This window comes from Xiphophorus couchianus, chromosome 6 (assembly GCF_001444195.1).
Source record: "Xiphophorus couchianus chromosome 6, X_couchianus-1.0, whole genome shotgun sequence".
Classification (NCBI taxonomy): Eukaryota; Metazoa; Chordata; class Actinopteri; order Cyprinodontiformes; family Poeciliidae; genus Xiphophorus; species Xiphophorus couchianus.
Window position 1 is genome coordinate 22892618 of NC_040233.1, and position 22462 is coordinate 22915079.

The 22462-nt window shown below is 35.4% G+C and overlaps 4 protein-coding genes across 4 annotated transcripts in view; 1 reads left to right on the forward strand and 3 right to left on the reverse strand.

Moving 5' to 3' along the window:
• Positions 1–6175, reverse strand: part of LOC114146105 (guanine nucleotide binding protein (G protein), alpha activating activity polypeptide, olfactory type) — an 80450-nt gene extending 74275 nt beyond the window's left edge. Inside the window, exon 1 of the mRNA XM_028019882.1 lies at positions 5399–6175. Coding sequence (XP_027875683.1) covers positions 5399–5915 — 517 coding nt within the window. The 5' untranslated portion in view covers positions 5916–6175. The remainder of the gene's footprint in view (positions 1–5398) is intronic.
• A 1794-nt stretch (positions 6176–7969) lies between these two features.
• On the reverse strand, positions 7970–10254 carry LOC114146108 (transmembrane protein 14C-like). Its single transcript, XM_028019888.1, has 4 exons — positions 9672–10254; positions 8311–8412; positions 8137–8224; positions 7970–8063 (listed from the first exon to the last, which is right to left on the reverse strand). The coding sequence occupies exons 1-4, from the start codon at positions 9739–9741 to the stop codon at positions 8003–8005; spliced, it is 321 nt and encodes a 106-aa protein (XP_027875689.1). The 5' UTR covers positions 9742–10254; the 3' UTR covers positions 7970–8002.
• A 158-nt stretch (positions 10255–10412) lies between these two features.
• Positions 10413–16055, reverse strand: pak1ip1 (PAK1 interacting protein 1). Its single transcript, XM_028019887.1, has 10 exons — positions 15715–16055; positions 14711–14873; positions 14473–14593; positions 14321–14395; positions 13424–13476; positions 13177–13322; positions 12277–12374; positions 11614–11713; positions 10673–10793; positions 10413–10559 (listed from the first exon to the last, which is right to left on the reverse strand). Exons 1-10 carry the CDS (start codon positions 15790–15792, stop codon positions 10432–10434), a joined length of 1083 nt encoding a protein of 360 aa, XP_027875688.1. The 5' UTR covers positions 15793–16055; the 3' UTR covers positions 10413–10431.
• A 564-nt stretch (positions 16056–16619) lies between these two features.
• On the forward strand, positions 16620–22078 carry LOC114147197 (poly(U)-specific endoribonuclease-C-like). Its single transcript, XM_028021790.1, is given in 8 exon segments — positions 16620–16745; positions 18157–18256; positions 18749–18860; positions 18940–19061; positions 19826–19938; positions 20331–20484; positions 21413–21456; positions 21458–22078. Coding segments are annotated over 8 exon segments (867 nt in total). The 5' UTR covers positions 16620–16734; the 3' UTR covers positions 21669–22078.
• The last annotated feature ends 384 nt before the right edge of the window (positions 22079–22462 follow it).

A 22462-nucleotide genomic window follows, 5' to 3' on the forward strand; every position in this document is an offset into this window, starting at 1 on the left:
AGAAAGTTGCAAGATGAACATTTTCCCTTTAAAACGCTACACATTCTTCAATAAAACTGCTTATGTATTTAAAATAAAATTTAAAAAATATGGCAAAAATCTACAATATAGATTTACTGCGCTAATGTTAAACACACTAAAGTACACTGAAGTAACTATTTTATCACATTTTTTTGCATCACCTATATAATAAAACTTGTCATGTAACATGGATATAAACAATTATAAGAATATAAACAATTATTTTATTACTAAATTTAAAAGAAACAATCTTGTTTCTTTGTTTAGGCTGTTAGTTAAAATAGTAAGAAAGATTTAGAAATTTAAGAGCAGCAGTGGGGTGCACCACATTCTCACTGACTTACTGATAAATAATTACTGTATCCATGAAATGTTAATTTAATTATAATTACATTACCTTTAAATTATGACTGAAAGATTTAAGGTTTTCAACTAGTGAATTTGGAAATCTGTTGATTATTTTTGGGGCAGTAACATCTGGCCCTGCATGTTACTATGGCTTAATAAATTAATCTCTAACATGTATATGCTAGTAAAACTGTCTTCTGATACGATATCCTTGAGTGAAAATACCCCAGCTATGCTAAAACTGCATAATATTATCGAACTGCTTTCATTAAATCATAAATATAGAAAAAATGGCTGCTTAACAGACATGCTGCTCAGAGAGGCAGAAATTGACTTTAAAATTACAACAATGGTGAATTACACTTCTTTAAGCCAGCTGACTGACAAAGCGCAGCAATAAGTGGGGGCTTTGCTACATTACTCAACATTTTTTAAACTTTGGTATACATTCCTACACTGCAAAACCCAACAACTTAACAAGTATTTTTGGTTGCTAATGTATTTTGCACTTGAAATAAGACAAAACTAACTTACAAGTAACTTTTCAGCAAGATAAAAGCTTGTTTTAAGTAAATAATTACTTAATATTTATGAAAAAGTGTTACATAGATCTACTTATAACAAGACAATTTCCCCATGTTATAAGTGAAATAATCTGCTAATGGAACTAGCACTTTTTCATCAATATCAATGAAATATTTACTAAAAACAAGCTCCTATATCTTGCTTTTAAATTAGTTTATTTTAATTCAAGTGTGCTAAGACATTTAAACTAGAAAACTACTTGGTATAATTGTGTGTTTTTTTGCAGTGTACAGGTACCTGCCAAATGTCTCTGCTCTAATTTAACAAATATGAGAGCAGATGCAGCAATGAAGAGCCTACTGACCTTTGCTTTGCTCCAACACTAATGCTCTAGTCTAGACTAATTTATCTTAAATTATTACTTTAAACTTTTAAAAGTAAGATCAAATACTTGTATTTAGTTTTACTGAAGCCTAAGGGCAAACTTCTGCAGTATATTTTAACAACAATATGCAGTTTGTTCTCTAACATTTCCCACCTTGAACCGCAAAAGGTGGGAAATGATACAATATCCTTGAGTGAGTGAGATATCGTAGGCTAGAGATCCTGCATAAAGTATAGCGCATTGCTAATAATGTCATTAACTATTTCTAGATGTTTTATCTATTTATGTTTATGCTCCATAAAATGTCCTAAATTTATTTGGATTTCTGTAGCTAACGCAGACTACACTACAAGTAAAATAAGCTAATTTTTGGTTGCATTATGTGGTTTTAAAGAATGATACCTATATTTGAGTCAATTACAATTTATTTTCAAAAGAGCATAATGATTATGTGTGCACTGTTTCATCACAGCAGGAAGAAAAAGTTCAGTCTTCCTGCCTGTTGAGTCTATAAAGAACATTGTGTACTGTAATACATGACACATGGCCTACAATACACCATAACAGTATGACAGGTTTCCTTTCTGTGATGAACTGGATTTATTTATAGTAAAGACGGACAAAACAAACAGACTAGGGTTAAACATTTTAGCTAAATCTATACTTGAACATGTGCTCCCATATTTTTCAGTTTCTTTTTCTCCCAGTTTTCCCAGAACAGATGTCACGCCCTTATATAATACTACTATACTGGTTTTAAGGTAAACATGGCCTCCAGCTATGAGGTCTGTTTCTGTATTTACAGAGGTTGTGCATTTGTTCCATTTCTAACAGCATATCTTCTCCAACCACACTGATAAAAATCAATTGTTAGAGTTTCACAATTAAATGGATCCATCAATTTGAATACATTTAATTTGGGTGCATTTCAAATTATGTCAGTTGAGTTAAATCATAACTATTAGAAGAATATATTCTTATCCTATGCTTAACCTCCTTCTACCCAGCAGAAGTATGAAGTCATTCACAATAAAGACATATAATCTTGCTAACAAGTTTAACGTTAGCATTGGCGCTGTTGCTAAACCAGTTTAAACTAGATGAAAACTTTTAAAAATCAGTTCTTACAAGGTGGCATGTGTTAGTTTCCTTGACAACAGAAGATTGACTAGTTCAAGTCATTAACAACGACTAAAACATTAGCAATAGTGTTGTTACTAAGTCAGCTTAAGATGAAAACAGTCTTTTTAAATTAGTTCTAACAATGTGGAATATAAACAACAGATATGATGTACGAAAGTTACATCTGCATTTGAATTAAGAGGCTAAGCTGGCTAGCTAGTCTGACACTAGCATTAGCGCTGTTACAAAGCTAGTTTCACATGAAAACAATCTTTTTAAATCAGTTCTAACAATGTGGAATATGAACAGTTTTTTTCATAACAGATATGATGTACCAAAGTTACCTACATCTGGATTAGAATTAAGAGGGTAAGCTGGCTAGCTAATCTGACATTAGCATTAGTGCTGTTTCTAAGCTAGTATGACTTGAAAACAATTGTTTTAAATTAGTTCTTACAAGGTGGAACGTAAACCTTTTTTTTTACAATAACAGATACAATGTATGATTTTTAGCTATAGGCCATCTGCATCAGGTTTTAGCCTCTAAGATGGCTAGCAAATCTAAAATTAGCTTTAGGACTGTTACTAAGCTAGTTTAAGGTGAAAACAACTTGTTTGAATCAGTTCTTACAAGATGGAATGTAAACTATTTCCTTGAGAACAAATACAATGTAGCATCGTTAGCTGTATCTGCATCTGGCTTAAGAGGCTAAGCTAGCAAGCTAGTCTGACAGTAGCATTTATACTGTTACTAAACATGTTTAAGGTAGAAACAAACTTTTAAAGTCAGTTTTAATAAGGTGAAATGCAAACCATTTCCTTGACAACAACAGATACAATGTAGCATCATTAGCTGTATCTGCATCTGGCTTAAGAGGCTAAGCTAGCAAGCTAGTCTGACATTTGCGATGTCACTAAACTAGCTTAAGGTGAAAACAATGTTTTTAAATAAGTTCCAACGATGTGGAAAGTAAAATGTTTCCTTGACAGCAACATATATGAAGTAGGCTACCATTGTTAGCTATGTCTGCAATAGGCCTTGGAGACTAAGTTGGCTATCAAGTCATTACATTAGCTTTAACGTTGCTACAAAACTAGCTTAAGTTGGAAGCTAACCTTTTAAAACTTCACAATGGCTGTGACGTATTATTCTTCAGCAATGACTACCTCAAGGTTAAAAAGCTCAGCTTTTTAGAAAGTTTAACCTTAGCGATAGCGCTGTTGCTTAATTAGTTAAAGCATGGTAGAGTATAAAACTTTAAAATTCAAACAAGGTTTAAACCAGAGTCAAGATGACTTCCTCAGAGTCAAAAACTGTGGCTTTCAAGAAAGGTAATCAACTCAAAGTCATTGTGGGATTCCTCAATCAATTCTTTAACCAATCTTGGTTTGAGGAAGGGCAAAATACCCAGCTAAAAGACGTTAAAGTAATCATGAAATACAACATAAAAGGCCGATTATGGTCTGCTACAACGGACAGGTAGGTGAAATGTGTCTTCATTTAGCGCGTCCTGGTGCTGCGTGCTTCCCAAATAAGCAACACACACCTGTCCATCCAAACGATGTGATTCATCAGACCAGCCCACCTTCTTCTTCCAGAACCCGGTCACTGGTTTATCACTGCTTCTTTCTTACTCCACTTTTGATCGCAAATTAATCTTTTTCCAGCTTATAACATGTCAACTTTGAGAACAAAATGTTCCCTTCCAGTCGAATGTCTCTCACTCACTAATAATAAAGAAAACATAATTAGGGATTTTAGAGGTCAGAGTGACCATTTCACCTCTTTACTAGTTTGAACCTCTGAAACTTTGGTTTCTTTTTTAGGTATGAAATTCTGAATTGTTTTGGACTAACCGCATGTTAATTCATACTCGCCTGGAAAAAGCTCTCTTTTTTCAAGGAAGTTTTTTTGGTTTGATCAGAGATCACACTCTGTCCTAATTCAAGATTCAACTGAGAACAGAGAGAGAAATACAGATATTATAAAACTGAACTAAATCGCACAGAAATTCAAGCTTATTTTTAAAATTTCAATCATTTATACTCATTAACATGTAAAATAAAATTATAATAAATTAAGTTATAATTGGCAAAGTGGATAAAAAAGCCTAATAAACAGTTATTTACTTTAAGTTTTAATATTATGCCAGACTAAATGCACATTCATTCATAGCACATCTCACATACACACACACACACCAGCCTTACGGTTGTCTGCTGACCCAAATTCATATGAAAACGTTTTATTTGTAATAAAAATAAGTTCAAATTGGATTCTATAGACCTGAATTTTAATATCACCACCTTCCTAAAATAACAGCCTAAGTAATCTTTTATTGATTTTAGCAATAAATTTTAAAAAAATCACCCTCTTTATTACTTTAATTGCCAAAATCTGATTTAGGTTTTAAAAAAATGATTTAGGTCAATATTTTAGGAAGGTGACATTATGCAACGATTAATATGTTGGATTGATTCAGTTATAAAATTGCTGGATATGAGTTTGATTTGTTTATCAAGGGTCTTGTTGCCATTTATATGAAACTGAATCAAAATGAATGGATGTTTTTAAAATGTCATTATTGCCACAAATTAAATTCACCAATATTTTCTTATACGTTTCTTATATATTTCACCAAATAGTGTGTTGGAGTAAACGTTACTGACTAAAAAACAGTCCTAAATGTACATATTTCAATATGTAGCTCATTTTTTGCTGTTTGTTCTCTTATCTAACTGGTTATTTGTCATTTGTACATCAATCCCGCTTAGACTAACATTTAACGTCCGCCGGAATTCAGTTTTATAGTGCATTTTGGACCTCTCCACGTCGTCCTGAAATGTGGTTCTGATCTCAAGTGATGGCCATCAGATGTGGCAACAGGCCTCGCTGGAGCGGAGCTGTGACATAATTTGTGGACAGGCCGGCGCGTTTTGGTTTCTATTAATAAAACACCTTCCCAGTCCAACAACAACAGAGAGGGAACAACCTACCGAGCAGCAGCAGTCGATGCGTCTGTTTATACTCCCGCTTGAGCTCCCTCAGCGCCCTGTCAATGTTTTTACTGACTTTCTTCGCCTCCTTCTCGGCCTCCTTCTCCTCCACCAGCAGTTTGTCCCAATGTTTCTGCTTTTGGGTGCTTGTTTTTGGAAGCAGCTGCAAGCGGCGGCTGCGCTCCTTTCCGGATCCCTTGCAGCCGCTGCTGCCGCCTCCTCCTCCGCCGCCGCCGCCTCCACCTCCGCCGCCCCCGTTTTGTATAAGCACCCCGTCTGTCCCGGTGTCCCCGCGGCGGTGCTCCCTAGCCGGGTCCCCGGAGCGAACCAGGCCTTCGCCGCCGCGTAGCGATGAAGTCTCCCCGCATCCGCCGGTGTCCTCCTGGCGAGCCGCCCCGCCGCGGCTCGGCACGGCGGCAGCGGCGTCCGGAGGCTGGTCCGAGTCCGAGGTAGCATTGGAGATAGAGCCGCTCAGGTCCCCGAAGAGCCGGGGACGCAAACTGTAGCACAGCCCCATGTTGAAACCAATATTTGTCTGTGAATGTGATTTTTCATAAATCAAAATATCGGGCGGGGATTAAAGAAAATCGCAGATGCGCCACCAAGCACCTAACGAGCCATCGTCACATTGGAGCTCCAGCGGCGCGATCTAAATCCGAATCCGAGGCGAAAATGTGAATGAATTATGCTCCGACATTTGCTATATGTCATCTTGCATTTTCCCCCAGTCAGCCTTCGCTTCGTAGATAGTGGATCACCTGATCCTTCAGTGGACACTGCGGGTCCACCTTACCGTAAGTAACCGAGAGGGCGCAGCCTGGGAGGAACGCCGCTGCTGTCCGAGTGCGCACGCAGGCCAAATTCCGACTGCGCAGCTTTTAGGTGTAATGCAAGAGAAGAAGGTACGTCATGTTACTACAGTATGGCAGTTTCCAGAACGCCCCTAAATTATTTTCTTTCCTCACATTTCATGCCTGTCCAGTGACAGAAAAATGTAAATATTTCCTCTAAAACACCAGATTTATCTCTTTTATAGAAATTCCAGCGAATATTTTGGTCAGATAAAACTCTTAAAGCGTAAATTATGATTTAAATTCCAGATTGGCCAAGAATTGTACTCAAGTAAGTAGAATTACTTCAACATATTTTTAAGTATAAAGTAGCATCCCAAGAAATTACTAAAGTAAAAGTATAAAAATATTTTGTAAAAATTCTACGCAAGTACCGAGTAACTGCTTAAATTATCAGTCATTTAATATTTTTATCAGAAGGACCAAAATAGTTAAGTTGAAATTTTGGTATTTTAAGGACGAAAATGACAATAGTTCATATCAGTAACAAAAAAATAACAAAATCAGGCAAAGAAAAAAAAATCAAATCTTTTCAAATCAGTTTCTTTCAATAAAAACTTATGAAACTTTAACAAAAACTGCAGGTGTGTGTCTGTTTCTGGTGAGTTTTTTGTAGTTAAAACATGTTTGTTCTTCATTCAGTGAAGATACTCAGAAAATCCAGAAATTTTACTCAAGTAAGAGTTGTGATACTTCACAATAAAAGTACAACATAGTAAACATACTCCTAAAAGTGCATTTAAAGAAAAGCTACACAAGCAATATACAAACTATGACTAGAGTTTAGTTAATACAAACTAAATTAAAGAAATTTTTAGTCAAAATATACCAAATCTTTGTCTTTTAGCGGGTTATAAAGTAAATAAAACTTCCTAAAATAACGGAACACGTGCAGGCGACACAGGAAACCACTAGATGGAGAACTTGTACAGAGAATTGCTAATTTAATAAGATTTTGTAAACTGCATTTGAGTCAAAATACTTATAACTGAGCTGAATAAAACCATGACAGATGTAATTAAGATAATGCAAAAAGTACTAAGCCAAGTTAGACTAAAATATGGACCATATTAACCCAGTCTCATTAACTTTGACTATAAATGATAATCTAACTATTTTAAGTATAAATAATAACAAATGAAAGTTTAGCAGTTTTTTCCAAGAAATAATTAAATTAAATTTCTGGGAATGAATGACACTAAAAGTACCAGTAATCTATTTGTCTTTACATTTTTTTCCACAAATATCAAAATATCCCAGAGAATAATCTTTTTCTTCACTTAAAAAAATAAAAAATATTAAAAAGAATTAAATAGAAGTTGCCTTTTTAAAACTTAATCTAACATTCATTAGAAACACAAACTATATTACAAGCAAATAAAAAGCAAACAAACTTTCAAGTGGAAGTGGGTAGACAAAAATTGTATTAAAATAAAGCAATGTTTCAATATATTTTTATTCAAAAGCAGTCGTAGAAACAGATAAGAGTAGAAAATAGTTGCTGAAAATGCAACTCATTACTTGAGTCGTACCATTTAATCTGATTTGTGAAAATGATGGATTTAGAGAGACAAAACATTAAATTACCAGCAGATTTTTGAAATGATAAAATGAAAACTCCAGCTGGTGACTAGTCATTACACATTTATTTACATAGAGTTTTGTTCCTTTGGTTTTCTTCTGTTATTATTATTAATGTTTTTTATTTACTTAGCACAATAGAAATGGTACACATAAAGAAAATAAGGCAAGTTCAAGATTTGTGTTGCCTCAACTTCAGCATTCCAAAGATGATCTTCGTCAGCATCAGCACGCTGAAAACACACATTAAAATATTCACATTATCTTGACAAACGTTGGTCTGTGTCCTTCAGTAGAGTACGTTACCTCGCTAAAGTCATCAAACCAGCCGGCATGAACTTCCAGGAGTTTACAAATCTCAGTCCCATCACTACAGCCAAAGTTCCCGCTGTGCCTGCATGTACGGACAAACATGATGAGGAGATGAAAGCTGCTGTCATCACAGCATTACCTTTTGCTGAACAGAGAGAGAAAACTCACCCAATGAAAGCCAAACATTCCTGGGATTCTGAGACGTCAGATAAACTCCAACTGCAGCCGCCAAGCCGAAAACGATACCGGAGACCAGAGAGGTGATGCTGCCTGTAGGGGTGGTTGTTTATATATATACATATATGTATATGTATATATATTGAACAGCATCCAGGTAATTTTATGTATTTTTTCTTTTAAAATATTGAATCAGCTGGGTCAAGAACTACAAGTGGAGATTAGCACTTAGAGCTGTAACTGCCTACAGTGCATTTCTCCTCTTATGGTTAATGTATACTGTAGATTGTCCCTGTTTTAAATAAAATGAATTGTCATATTTGGGTTGACGTATTGAGAACTGACGCTATATAAACTGAACTGAATTGACTTGAATAGAAGCAAAAAGTATGGTGCAGTAAAATGCCTTCTAGAAGTCATTTTTCTTTTTAAAAAAACTAGTTATTACTCACCCTAGTGATCAAGCACTGAATCAGATTTACACACGTTAAAATTAAGAGAAAGCAGAAACATATAAACTCATTTTGTTACATTTTTGTTGCAAATCTTCCTTTGTATTCTAGATTAAAATAATAATCCAGAATGCTCTGCAAAGGTTTTACATATTTTATTCTGCCAGGATGAATTCTCAGTTCATTCTTGGAGCAGTTTTGGGACTACTGACAAGATCCTACAATGGCGTATTAGGGTCGCTGTAAAGGGAAAAAAGGAGTACGTTTCTGCAGAAAAATAAATAAATAAATAAATCAAAAATTTTCTAGAAAAAGCAAGGAAATTTTTAGATTAATCTCATACATTTTCTAGAAAAAACAGAAATTTCTGAGTTTCAAATCTCAAAAATTTTACTTTTTCACACAGTACCAAGACTGGAATAGTTTTTCTCCCTTCGTAAATAAAATCAGCGTTCACTACAAATATTTAACTTGCATATGAAAAAAACTTTCAGAAAGTCTTGAAAACTGTTGACAAAGACCACTTCAAAATATTACAAAAAATATGACATTTGGAGGGGAAATAAGACATTAAGTGTGAATTTAAAACTTTGGATTTTGTATCTGTAGGCGTTTTCCTGTTCTTGTAAGACTGTAGAACTATTAATCATAGCCACTTTTACAGATTAAAAGTGAATACAAGATTTTGTTGAGTTTTGATGACTTCCTCGTTAAACTTGAAGTTTAAACTAGTTTATTTTCTCCAGTCTTGTCCTTCTGACCGTAACAGTACATGAGGTTTAAACTATTTCAAAAGCCAGCCGTATTTCTGAACTTATTCAGAAATAATAATCTGAATAAGTTCAGATTATCAACAAAATCTGAGTTTGTCTGTTAATATACACATTTTAAAAAGCATACCTGCTTTAGCATAACCTATGACTCCTCCTGCTGACACAAACAGAGCATAGCCGAAGCCAATCCAGTCCATGAAGTCCAGTTTAAGCAGCTAATCCCGAACCGAGAAACAAAACCTCACAAGGTTGGTGATAATCTTGTATAAGGCGAATACAGACAGCTTGTCTTTATTCACAAACTGTCCTTAGTTTTAAACAAAATGCGTAAAAACGCTTAAAACACGTACTATTACACTGAATTCTTGACTAGTTCCGTTTCAAAACACTTCCGCCTAAACGGAAATTCGTCGCTTTCGAAATAAAAGCTGACCGATTGAACTAACTTCGTTTAAAACTTGGATTTCATAAAATATTAAATTAAAAACCAAATAAATTAATGTTGATATAAGATATTTTAAGCAAACCGCCCAGAGCTTATGAAACAATTAATCCTCAAAGGAAGCCACTTCCACCTCAACCGAAGTTAGCAACTTTCAAAATAAAAGATCACACAGATTGCACTCATTTAGAAACTAATCTTGTATAAAGTCTAAATCAATATTATAATTAAAATATATTGCTACAAAAGGTGTTTATATTTATAAAGAAAAGTGGTGGTTGTGTGTAGGTACCAAAAAATAGGTATAACTTTAAAGCACAAAAATTAAAACAAAAAAAGTAAAAATATCCACAGTAAATCTAACCAAATCCGGCAACTTCAAGATACAAATATTTGTATGGCACAGCAAGTTGACATAAAAGCATGAATGGGTTAAGAATATTTTTTATTGTTTGACAGTCTTTTTTCCGCCATTTTTCTTCTTCTTCTTTTTGGGTTTGCTCTCATCCTCTACAATGACTTTTTCTGTTATCTCTCGGACTCTCTTCTTCTTTGTAAGTTCCTGAGTAAGTTCTGAGGACAGTGATAGAGGAAAAAATATTTATTTAATCAATTTAATTAACCCATGCCATCATGTTTAAGTGTTAACAAGTAGTCCATAAAGTGAGATGAAAGCTGGACTCCACCTTCAGATGTTGCTGCTTTAGACGGACCATCAGATATCGGCTGCACTGGCCTCCACACGGCGAGGCACGTCAGTCTAGCTGTTGTGTTCACTTCCCCCAGTAGAACAGGAGGCTCCAGCTCCTGATCACCACCAGAAATAGTCATATAAAATATATTTACCAAACCACTTACATTAGTACTCCTGTCTTTAATACTTTGTCAGACCCACTTTTACCAATAAGACACCAATAATATAAAATGTCATAAAGCTGAAACACATAGAGAGACTTCCTGCACTGTTTTCTGTAGCTCACCCCAGTTTTTCTATAGGACTTAGGTCTAATGGAAGACAGTTGGACCTATATTTGGTGAACTGTAACTATGTTTTTTTTCTATTAAGAGATCTGAAGTTGACTCATTTTTAGTTTTATGGTAAAGTCTACCATAAATGTCTTGGTATTTAATCAATGTTTATGATGGTTTTTACATTAACGTCATTCCCAAGGCTGTTGGACGATGTAGAAATTTTAAGTTGGGAAGCCATTTTCTTCTAATCTTTTCGCGATTTATGAAAATCAAAACATCTACCTTACTTGAATGGCATGTTTTTCTCTCTTTACTGTTTTGAAGACCTAAAAGAAATGGGTTAGCGTAATAAAATACATCAATAAATATTGTTAGTAGGTCATTATATTTGTACCAAGTGAAACAAGAAGTCTTAAGAGTAATAGCTACAAGTTTTAGAAAATCAGATTAACTTAACCAAATAAATGTACCAAAAATAATGGTTGCAATTTCCAAAAAATAGTGTGAAATAATGTTACTGCCATAAAAGATCCAACTTATTTTAAGTTTGTTTCACCCATCCCATCCACAGGTAACAGTGAATTCAGTAACAACTGCCCAATAGTGTTATTAACCACTGATTTTGATTTATGGTGTCAAAATAACACAGACGTACCTCTTTCAGATGGATTTTCCACATTTTGATGTAACCATCATTTGAAGCCGTTAAAAGCACGCAGTAATCATCCACCATCAAACTGTCGACTGCTTTTACTCTGAAACCACAAAGAGATGCAACAATAACTGAGAGCACCTGTTCTACAGTCAGAACAATTTAGCCTAAAATTATTTATAACCCTGGCAGATTAAAGCTTAACATTATCTTCTAATTTTACCAATGTTTTTCTTCATACTAAGCTGACCAAACTGAGCCCTCTCTTGGATCTGACAGAAAATTAGTGAAGGTTATGATTGCGACAATGGCAATAAAGACTTATTTCCATTAATAATACAGAAAGTTATAAATATCTTAAACATGTTTCAATAAAATGTTGATATAAAAAAATCAATCTGACATTGTTTTATTATCTTCTGAGAGAAACCCATCTCTATTTTCAAGTAAAAAAAAATTATTTTGTATGAATGCAACTATTTTTAAATCTAAATCAATTCATATTATGATGAACATATTAGGGGAGATGTAACGTATATACATCAGGACAATCATGTTGCACTGAGCAAACTCACAATAACAATAAACCTGCTAATAAATCAGATCACAGTGTATGATTTAATGTACTGCTGATCAATTATTTCAGCAGATTCTCAAGAAATTTACCTCGTTTCATGAGCCTTGAACTCACAAACCCATTTAGCTTTTTCCACATCACAGAACCTCACAGTTTCATCGTCTCCTGCGACGGCCAGGAAGGAGTTCTGAAAGACAAACAAGGTTCAGAACCAGAGCTGGGCAATAAATCAATAACAATATATATCACGACCTACATGTGATCAATGTCAATAGCAAATATTCAATCATTTCAGTGAACCGCACAGCATTCTGGGGGATTTAGGCAGAGGAAAAACTTTAGCTGGTCAACCTCTCACAACACAACTAAGCAAAGTTGGTGGATCAACTAACTCACTCACTCTTTGGTTACCTAGCAACTCACTCACTCTTCGGTTACCTAGCAACGACCTGCTGAGTGACTAACAGCAGTAGATTCCGCCACTGTGCCTCATAACTGCTTAAAAATAAAAAAACAACAACATGTAGTGAAAACTGTGGATAAAACAGGAAAGGACATGAGACTTGTTTATCATTATTTCAGATATCTAAACAAATAACTAATCAATAACTATTGACAGACTGATATGAAACCCTTATTTTGTGCTACTTTTTTCAGCCATATTGTCCAGCCATAATAAATAGTCTAATTGAACAGTGTTTTTACTGTTTTTCCTGTATTATTTTTACTTCAGGAGAGTGTTTCAATCCCCTGTCAGGTCAGAAGAAGGAGAATTTTCTTTTCTTTTTGAGATTTTTCTTTTAGTAATTTTTCAAAATGTTAGTATATTGCTGAACAATATCCTAACAAACCAGACAGAGAATGTGTGAAAAATCAGCCATGGTCCAAAGAAGAACTAAAAAGAAAACAAAACAGAAAAACATAGCTACTCCTTAGCGTTTGATTCCTTTCATTCATTCATAATACAGAGTCTTGGCGTGAAAACTCACGTTTAAGAATTTCACAGATGAGATCCTCTTCGGGTTTGCAATCGTTCCCGTTACAGACGCCGTCTCCAGCTTGTAGATATCAATTTTGTCGTTCACCACCACCACATATCTGTCGCCATCTGGAGACCATCTGACAATGTGTGCATCTGAGAAAAAAATATAAAAACAAAAAGCTTAATATCATCCCTGCATTACAAGATAAATCCAAAGCTGTTTTTATTTTCATCTAAATGAAAGTTATACTCACTCTGTTTGATGTTTTTGATAAAAGCCGACCTGCCATTGATGAGATTCCAGGTTCTTTAAAGATAAAAAGGACACACTAGGTTTTTCTTTTTCTTTAAATAAAGAGACTAAGTGAAGTGTTAGTACACATTTTCTAAATACTCTTCCACTCTCAAATTTCCAGAGTTCTTAGCTTACCTTTTTGTTACTGTTTAAACACAAATGTTCACAATAATTTTTTCTGCAGAGGTCAGGCCTTAAATTTAAATGAATATAAATAAAATTATATAGGTGAGTGGGTAGATAAAAGCACATTGGATTTAGACTTGTCACAGTAACAAATTTAGCTGGATGATAAATTGTTCAAGAAGTAATTGTGATAAATGATAATATTGTTGTTCTGAGACCATTTACAAGTAATATGGTAGGAATATCTTAATAATGTAACGACGCATTCTCAAAGATCAATCAACTTTAAGTTCTAATGAACATTTGACACTGAAACTGGAAGACATTTTATATATCCAAAATAAATAAACAAAGCAACAAATAAAATGAATTACAAAGTCTCTGTAAACAAAATTGGCCTTCCAAAAAAAACCCCAAAGAAACCAAAGAACCAGAACGAAAAATATTATAAATCATGCAGACGGAAATTATTGCATCTGTTCTAACTTATAATGCGATTAATTGATGTATTGCTTATAGATCAATTGACAGAGGTAACTAATCAAGAAGCAGAGGGATGGATGAATAAACAAATGGCAAAGTATTTAAAACAATAGGACACAGAAAAAAGTTTGGAAAATATTCCCTTCTCAAAAATACTCAACTATTCTGAACCCAAAAAAATTGTCAAAATTTTCCAGCCTGTGTTAGGAAGCTGAAAGTAAAAACTCAGGTGACCTGCGAGTTTTACCTCAGAGTCTTGTCCGTCCCGACCGTCAGCGCCAGTTTACCCGACGGATGGACAGAGAGCGAAGTGACGTGACCTCTGAGAAAAATGAGACGAATCAGGATCTTCATTCACAACAGACAACTGCAGCCAAACTGTGGGAGGGTCACACTCACTTATGAGCTTTGATGGTCGTCATGCACTCCCACTTCTTTGTGCTCCACACACACAGGAGCCCGTCTTCCCCTCCACTCAGCAAGTGGGACGTACCATAGAACTCCAGGCAAGAGATGGTACCTGTGGAGCAAAGGAGTCATAACAAAGAAATTTATCATCAACTATACTTTCATGCAAAATAAAACTAAAGTCAATGCATTTTCTGGCTTCAGACAATCTAAAATAAACTGCTCATACCTTCATGATGCAGCAGAGCCCCATGTTCTGTTCTCTTCTTCATGTCGTATAACTGTATAGTTTCATCTTTGCTTCCCGTAACCACAAACCTCTCGCTGGCCGCCACAGCTGATACTGAAGCTGTGTGAGCGTGATGTGTAAAGTCAGGTTTGGCTGTCCAGTCCTGCATTCAAACAAATAAGGAAAACATCACTATGTGAAATATTAAAATATTGAATTCTCCAGCAAGAGGTACAAATTACAAGAGGTTAGTAAAGGCACAATAAAAAAAACCATGATAGACCAAACCAAAAAGATATTTTAACACATCACAAGTTAAAACTATGTCACAAAGACAAGAAAGCATTCACCCATGTTATTCTTCTCCATTGCTTATTCACAACAATATTTATCTATCTTAACATGCAGCAACTTTGCTATTTTAAAATCATCGAAACACTGATGAACACTTCATTGTATATGAAGTATTAATAATTTCCATAGATCCATCTAGCTGTTGATTTGAGATTAATTTAAAGAATTTTTCCTTTTCCTTGATTGTTTCATAAATTACCAGTAGCAACAACTCAGTCCCACAGCATTATGCTACCATTACTATATGGGAGAGTGTTCTTAACAACTCTCACTTCTTCCAAACATGCTTACGATGAGTGTTATTAACAAATTTTGATTTATTATTTGACTGTCTGAAAACATGGATCAGAGCATGGGTGACCAGTTTACAATTTCTCTACTCAACACAGCTGATTTGATCCCACAGCATAACACTGCTATTACCATGTCTAACAGTTGGTGTAGTCTCTCTAGATTTTAAAGCCTAGCTTTGACTTCTCTAAACATGAACGTACTGAATATTATTTCCACGTTTGAAATAAATAAGGATAAATGTAACAAAAGCATAAATTTTTAAGGATATTATAATACTATAAAGAGATGGTACAGTGCACATTTAAAAGCAGAATAGTAACATTTTCCTGCAGTCACAAAATCACAAGTCTACTCACGTTTTCCCCCGTTTTTACTCGGTATCCGAAAGTAATTTGCTCATAGCTGCCAGCGATGAGCTCCAGCACCGCTGCCATACTGCTGCTGCCAGTTACCTACAAGAGGAATAAGCTAGCAAGCTAATCCGGTTTCTATAACGTTCTCGACTCAGATATGTGCCACCAGATTCAAGTGACAACTCGTTAAATTCCACAGCGACACCTACATTAAGTACAGAAGGAACAACAACTCAACAAGAATCGAGTTTAACCCACTAAAAATTGGCATGCGTGACTATTTTTTAAGCTACACACGCCTATGACTACAAAACAACGTGTGGCGAAAACGCGCATGCGCTGAACGTGATTCCTTCCGCTTGGTGGGGGTTTTCAAAATAAAAGTTTGTAACTTAATGCAAAAAAATAAACGTACTTAAAAGTTTATTGAACTTTATTGAGGCTGACAGTTAATAATGACTGTGGATTATTTTAGCAAGCCTAAATTGATTTATTGAAAAGATAAGATCAGCTTTTAATGAATTTGAAGTGTAAACTATGTTAAATGTATTTGAGTTTTATTCTAATTTCTAAAATAATTTCATGCTGGAAAGCCCGGGATAAATGAAATACTAATGCAGTGTTTCTACCCTGACAAAATATAAAAAAGTATACATAAAGAACCCATTTGTCTAGCAAAAATACATTTGCTTTGTTTATATAATCGATTTCTTTTTACAATTTTAAATTTAAACTCAATGCCATTACATACGTTCAAAAAACAGTCTTATTAGCGTACTAAAAAAAGATTCGCAATTCGAAGACCACCAAAAACGTGGAAAAACCCACTTCTCTCTCTCCTAACTTCACCTTTGAGTCAGAAACAGACCCGCCTATCTGATGACGTAGAGAATAGGAGGGGCATTGTGATTGGCTAATGTTTTTGGAAACGTCAAGATTGACGCCTCAGATAACTGTTCTCTGTAGTTTAATGAGAGGGTGTCAGAAGAAGTCAGGGGAGATTTTTTTTCACTAAAATAAACCATGGCCAGTGGGTAAGCATTGACTCCAAACTTACATTTTTGTTTTTCGCTTTGTTTTCTCTATAGTTTCAGCTAAATGTTAGTTTTCTCCAACATTTTGAGATACTTCCGGGTATAAAAGCTTATACTTTCAAAAGTGTGTAATGTAGACATGTAATAATAACGCTGTAAGATGACACTTTTATTTGTTTCTATACGCATATTTTCCTCTCAAGTGAAACTGTATCTTTCTTTTCACGACTAAAAGCCGCTCTAAGTACAAAGTGTAGATTTAAAACTGTAAATATGTGGAGATTTTATGCAGGAATGAGGATTGTTGTGGATGTGGCTGCTGCAGGGTCTGGTACTGATTAGTGGGTGACATTATACAACACAGCAAACAGGACATGGTTGATTTTATAGTTTCTGCTGATATTTTCAGATCTAAAGAAAGAACAGAGGAGTTCCTGTGCCCCTTCCTGTCATTTGGTTCTTACTCACCATGTGCAGATCCTACATGACATTGAGGATGTGGCTTTTAGTTTTCACCTGCTGTTTCTAAGAGGAAAAAAAAGCTGCCGAAAGACTGCAGAAGGTTTTCCCAGGTGACACACCTGTTTGTTTTCCACTATGTCATTATATTTTTCCAAGAATAAAGCAACACGAAGTTCTTGGAAATAGACAGGATTTTCTGCGAAAAGCGTTTAACTGAAAATTAGATGAAAGCTTATTACATCCAGGTGTCTGCAAAGTCTGAAACAAAGTTTTGAAAAAAAAAAGGGGGGGGATTACCTAAAACCAAATCTCTGTGTCTATGAAAACAAAGCCAAAACAGACTTCCTCTTTATCACTAACTGCTCCAAGGTTGCAACACATCTGTCGTTATTACCATAAAAGCTACAGAGGCTGATATGGTCATACAACTTTTCTTTTTTTCTCCCACTATTTTCCCGTTTACTGAGGAACTCAACACTATTGTCATTAAGGTGAGCCCCACCTGCTCACCTGTTGTGATACACAACTTGAAAGCTGAAACTACATCGCCTTGCAACCTTCTTATAATCCTTGAAGGTTTCTTAGGTTACAGCCACAAAAATCTGTGTTTTTTATTGGGGGTTTTATGCGACAGACCAACACATAGTACTGCATAATGTCTGTCCTCCTGAGTCAACACTGTGTGGAACTCCATGTGATAAAATAATCTTTAATCTTAATGCATATCTTATTTGACAATTAAAACGCAATTGAAAAAAGTGGTGTTATAAGGGCCAACTCATATGTTGTGTTTGTTTATATAGTTTTTCTCTCCAACACATGGAGAAGCTGGATCTTCTCTCTAATTTTTTTACAGAAATTAACTCTTGACATGTGTTTGTCTTATTGATCTTGCCTGCTTCTACAACTCGTGATTCATCAGTTGTCTTTGCTTTTCCCCCCCCAACAGTCGACAGGCTAACCGGGAGCTGACTGAGGTGCTGAATAAACTCTGGCAACTGGACACAAACCGTCTGAAGCCGGGAACTGACTACAAAATCTCCCTTCAGGTCAGTCCTGCATGTTGCAATACATGCAAATCTACCTGGAAGAGAACTTAGATTAACTTCTAACATCAACACGTGAAAAGCTCAGTCCTTTCTGCTTGACTTAACATCAATAAATAGGTATTTTTTTGTATTGGCTAAATAATTGAATAGCAAAAGGTGCTTAATATGAGATTTATTAGTAACAGAATTTGAACAAGGTGAAGCTAAACCTGCGATTTGGAGAGCTCTTAATAGAATTTATTTATATAGAGAATGTTTTTCTTTTATCTTAAATGCAGAATGTATATATTTCTTGTACACCTTTGGCTTAATTACTGCTCTGACTATGTTCTTTTAGCAATGTCTGTATAATCCAGTCAACGATTAATTGATTACTAAATTAGTTGACGATTATTTCAACATCGATTAACAATGATTAATCGTTTCAGCTCTAATTGTGTGTAATGACAAGCTCTGTTTGCTTACCTGTATTCTGATTCTTTCTGTCTTCAGGGCAAAGCGGGTCATGTGGCTCAGGGCAGTAACAACGCCAGGGATCGGGCCTGCGCTCCTCTCTTTGCTTACGTCGATGAGGGAAAACTGAAAAATATTGCGACATTTGCTCGTAAGTATCAGTTTAACATCATTTTGGTTTTCTAGAAGCTTGCTTTTACCACATCTGATGTTTATGCTTGTAACTTCAGGTTTTATCAACTTGCTGGACAACTATGAGATGTCTACAGGCGTGTCAGAGACGGTCACTTCAGAGGAGCTTCAAGAGAATCGGCTCTTTATTGACGCCATCATGGAGACTGAGCTCATGAAGGTACAAAAGCTTTAGAGCGGACTTGCTACTTGGTACAAGCTCCCATTACCAAAACACATAGAATAGAATAGAATTACTTTATTCATCCCAGCAGGGAAATTATTTCGCAGTTACAGCAGCATAGAGACAAGACACACAACAACCATCACTGAGTAGCAATTGTAGACAAAATAAAATAAGAATAAAATATGACATGCTGTCAATATAAAAAGCAGCTTAGAGCAGACCTTGCAAGGATTCAAAATGCAGAACAGTATGTATATGTAAATATATGTACAGCAAGTGTGCCACAGTGTAGTTGTGCAAAATTGGACTGATTAGTGCAGAACAATGATTTAGCTTTTATTGTACAGTGAGATGGCATGTGGCAGGAAGGATTTCCTGTATCTGTATAAATATTGTTCTGTCTTATGTCAAACACTGTTCAGATGGATGTTGTGCTATAAAGGCCAGCTAATAATCAGACCAAAAACAGATTCTTAATGTGAGACTGTACTGTTAGATTTTGATTTAAAAAATATTCAAAACAGTTGGAATTGTTTCACTTTTTATCGCATGGCAAAGTGTGAAGTATTGTCGTTACTAAGATGCAGCAACAAATAAATTGATAGGAATGTCCACAGTAAATTAGCAAGTCAGATTTTGTGCAGTTAAGTACAAAATCTACTTAACTGCAGAATATTTTCAAAGAGTGAAAATTTGATGGTAGTTTTCACACATTTTAAAAAAAATAATTATGATGAATTTTGTTTTTCAACTCGCAGTATGCTCACAACTATCTGGTAAAGAAAGGCCAATCGCCTGCGGACCGCGGACAGTTCAAGAAACAGCTGTACGACATCTGGTTTCGCCTCTACCACAGAGGCAAGAGTGCAGGGTGAGTGTTGCTCTGACAGAAGTGGATTATTTTTAATATTAAAAAAAAATTATAATTTATTGTAAGACGTGAAGCTTTGTTCATCTGAAAGTAAATTGGCGCTTTAAAATTTATCCAGAAAAAGAAATTTAGGCGCTAAAAGTTTTCAAAAGTTTCAAAAGTTAGCAAAGCCGCTAAACAAAAAAAATATCTCAGCCATTAGCGCACTAGCATTAGCTATACACTACTGTATATAGGTTCTTTAGTTTACTGATTTGGAAGCTGACAGATATATTGTACGTGGTGCTTCTGTTACTCGACAGTGCAAACTTGATAAGGGGAAATAACTTTTGAAATGTTTTAAATATATAATTTAATTAGTGAAGAAACAAATGCACTCTTTATTGTTTCAGAGAGGATTCTTGTGGCTTCGAACACGTGTTTGTTGGAGAGACCAAATATGGCAATGAGATCATGGGTCTGCACAACTGGGTGCAGTTCTACCTGCAGGAGAAGCACGGCCATGTGGACTACAAAGGCTACAAAGCAAGAGACAACAAAGACACCGTAAGAACATCATGCAGGTTTCTATTCAGTTAGGAAAAGAATTGAATTTGATTTAATCAATCAATCTGGATAAATATGGAAACAAGTGTTTGGGTCACCATGTTTGTATCTCCAGATACATTGTTGGAAAGACTGGTGGCATTTTTGACAGTAAATTCATAGTAAACCTTTGTATTCATGCTTGGAAAGAAATTGGTCCAAATAGGACCAAAATTTGGTTGCAGAAAATGTGCTCAACTTGATCAGCATAAAACATCTAGACAGGTTTTAAGGGGAACCATCAGGCAAAATTCACATTTTGGACATTTTTATACTTCCATTTGGGATTTATATTTCTTCAAACAGCCCAAGACCTTAAAAAGACACCCAGCTGTTTTTGGGCAATAAGTTAGTATTTTTTGGTGTTTAGAAAATGAGCTATTTCAAAAACTTCCCCATAAATGTGTTGTTTCCTAGCAACCCCAGGCGAGCCCAGCCCCGTTGCCTAGCAACCCAAGCTGAGCTCCATCATGTTTGATCAGCTGGTTTTACCGCTATATGCGCTGAACAATGGCTGCTGGAAAGGACAAGTGTTTTGTTGTTAACTTACCATTCAGAAACCACTTGCTGCATTCTTGTTGGTTGTGCAGGAGGCTCCAGTTCTGCTTTTCAAAGATGTATGGTTGTGTAATTGTGCATCTGTTTGCAGCTATTTTCAAATTGAGAGTGTAAAGATTGAGTTTGGGAGTGTGGCCAGCAGCAGCTTATTTGGATTTAAAGTGACAGGAGGCTCTAAAACACTTAATAGGCAGAACTGATCAGACTAAAATCTCATTATATAAGAATTAATTTTTGCCAATGACCATTATTTTGTATATCCATAACCTGTTTAAGAAAGCGTAGTGGTCACCTATAAGCTCCATCAAACTATATTCTGTTTTTTCTTCAGCCTGATGAGGATGACCATGTCCTGAGCTTGCAGTTCAGCTGGAAAGGTGAAGCCGGTCGGCAGCTCCTTCATCGGCGTCAGCCCAGAGTTTGAGGTCGCTCTGTTCACCATCATCTTCCTCATGTCGACTGAGAAGATGATGTCAGTGGTGGTGAAGGTGGACGAGTACGTGCTGGAGCTGGTGGTCTATCGGCACGGCCGCGCCATCGGCACGTCCTATCCCAAACTGCTCAGCAGCAACAACAGGGATTTGTAATGTGATGGCCATGCTGGAAAAAAATTCTGCTTTATTACACTCTAACCGTAAAACAAACATGGAGCAGGTTGTTTTATGTTAACTAAAACCCACGCCTTAAATATCTCTTAACCAGATGTTGACTGAAAATGAAAGATTAAATGTAGTAATCAGATTTGTGTCACATGCTGCCACAAATACAACATGTTATGTATTTGCTATTTCTCTTATTTGTACTCAACTTTTAAGAATCTTTAAGCCAGAAAGGTTTGAAAAATTCTAATGTTTGCAAAGAGATTATGACTTTCATCTGCAGTTTCCTAGCGGTTCATTTCCTCTACATTATTTTAGAAAATAATGTAATCTGATTGTTTACTAGTAAAAGCTGACTGTATTTTTATTGAATAAACCTTTTTTTGTTTGTTTTGGTACCTCTGACTCTGAAGCATTTTTTTGTTTTGCTTTATTTAAATATTTATTTTTCTTTTTAAATACCCACTTAATGGATTTTGAAGAACGTGGTAGATGTGGTCTCTTCAGTTTTATATTTTTGAAAAATTGTCTCTACTCTTAAACAATGTCATCTTAATGGAACAAAAAAGGGTGTACATGGTTATTAAAAACTATATGGAAATGCCACACATTCTGATACCTTGCATCTTAGACACTGTGCACCTTTTCTTATTTTTTCTATGTTTTCCAACTTTTCTTTGTTGTGCTTGAATACAATGACATTTAGTGGCTTTATTGAGGGTGGCAGCAATGCCTGTCTGCTGGACAATTGTGGTAAGTTTCTGTTAAATCTTTTTTTAAAA

Bases quoted from the DNA above. Each gene is read 5' to 3' on its own strand.
- LOC114146108 (XM_028019888.1), bottom strand. From the start codon at position 9,741: ATGGACTGGATTGGCTTCGGCTATGCTCTGTTTGTGTCAGCAGGAGGA. The intron at 8,413-9,671 runs GTATGCTTTTTA...CCACCCCTACAG, and splicing joins CATAGGTTATGCTAAAGCAG to GCAGCATCACCTCTCTGGTC. The intron at 8,225-8,310 runs GTGAGTTTTCTC...CCGTACATGCAG, and splicing joins GAATGTTTGGCTTTCATTGG to GCACAGCGGGAACTTTGGCT.
- pak1ip1 (XM_028019887.1), bottom strand. From the start codon at position 15,792: ATGGCAGCGGTGCTGGAGCTCATCGCTGGCAGCTATGAGCAAATTACT. The intron at 12,375-13,176 runs GTGAGTTTTCAC...TTTGTCTTTCAG, and splicing joins CATCTGTGAAATTCTTAAAC to AACTCCTTCCTGGCCGTCGC. The intron at 10,794-11,613 runs GTACGTCTGTGT...GGTGGTGATCAG, and splicing joins GGAAAATCCATCTGAAAGAG to GAGCTGGAGCCTCCTGTTCT.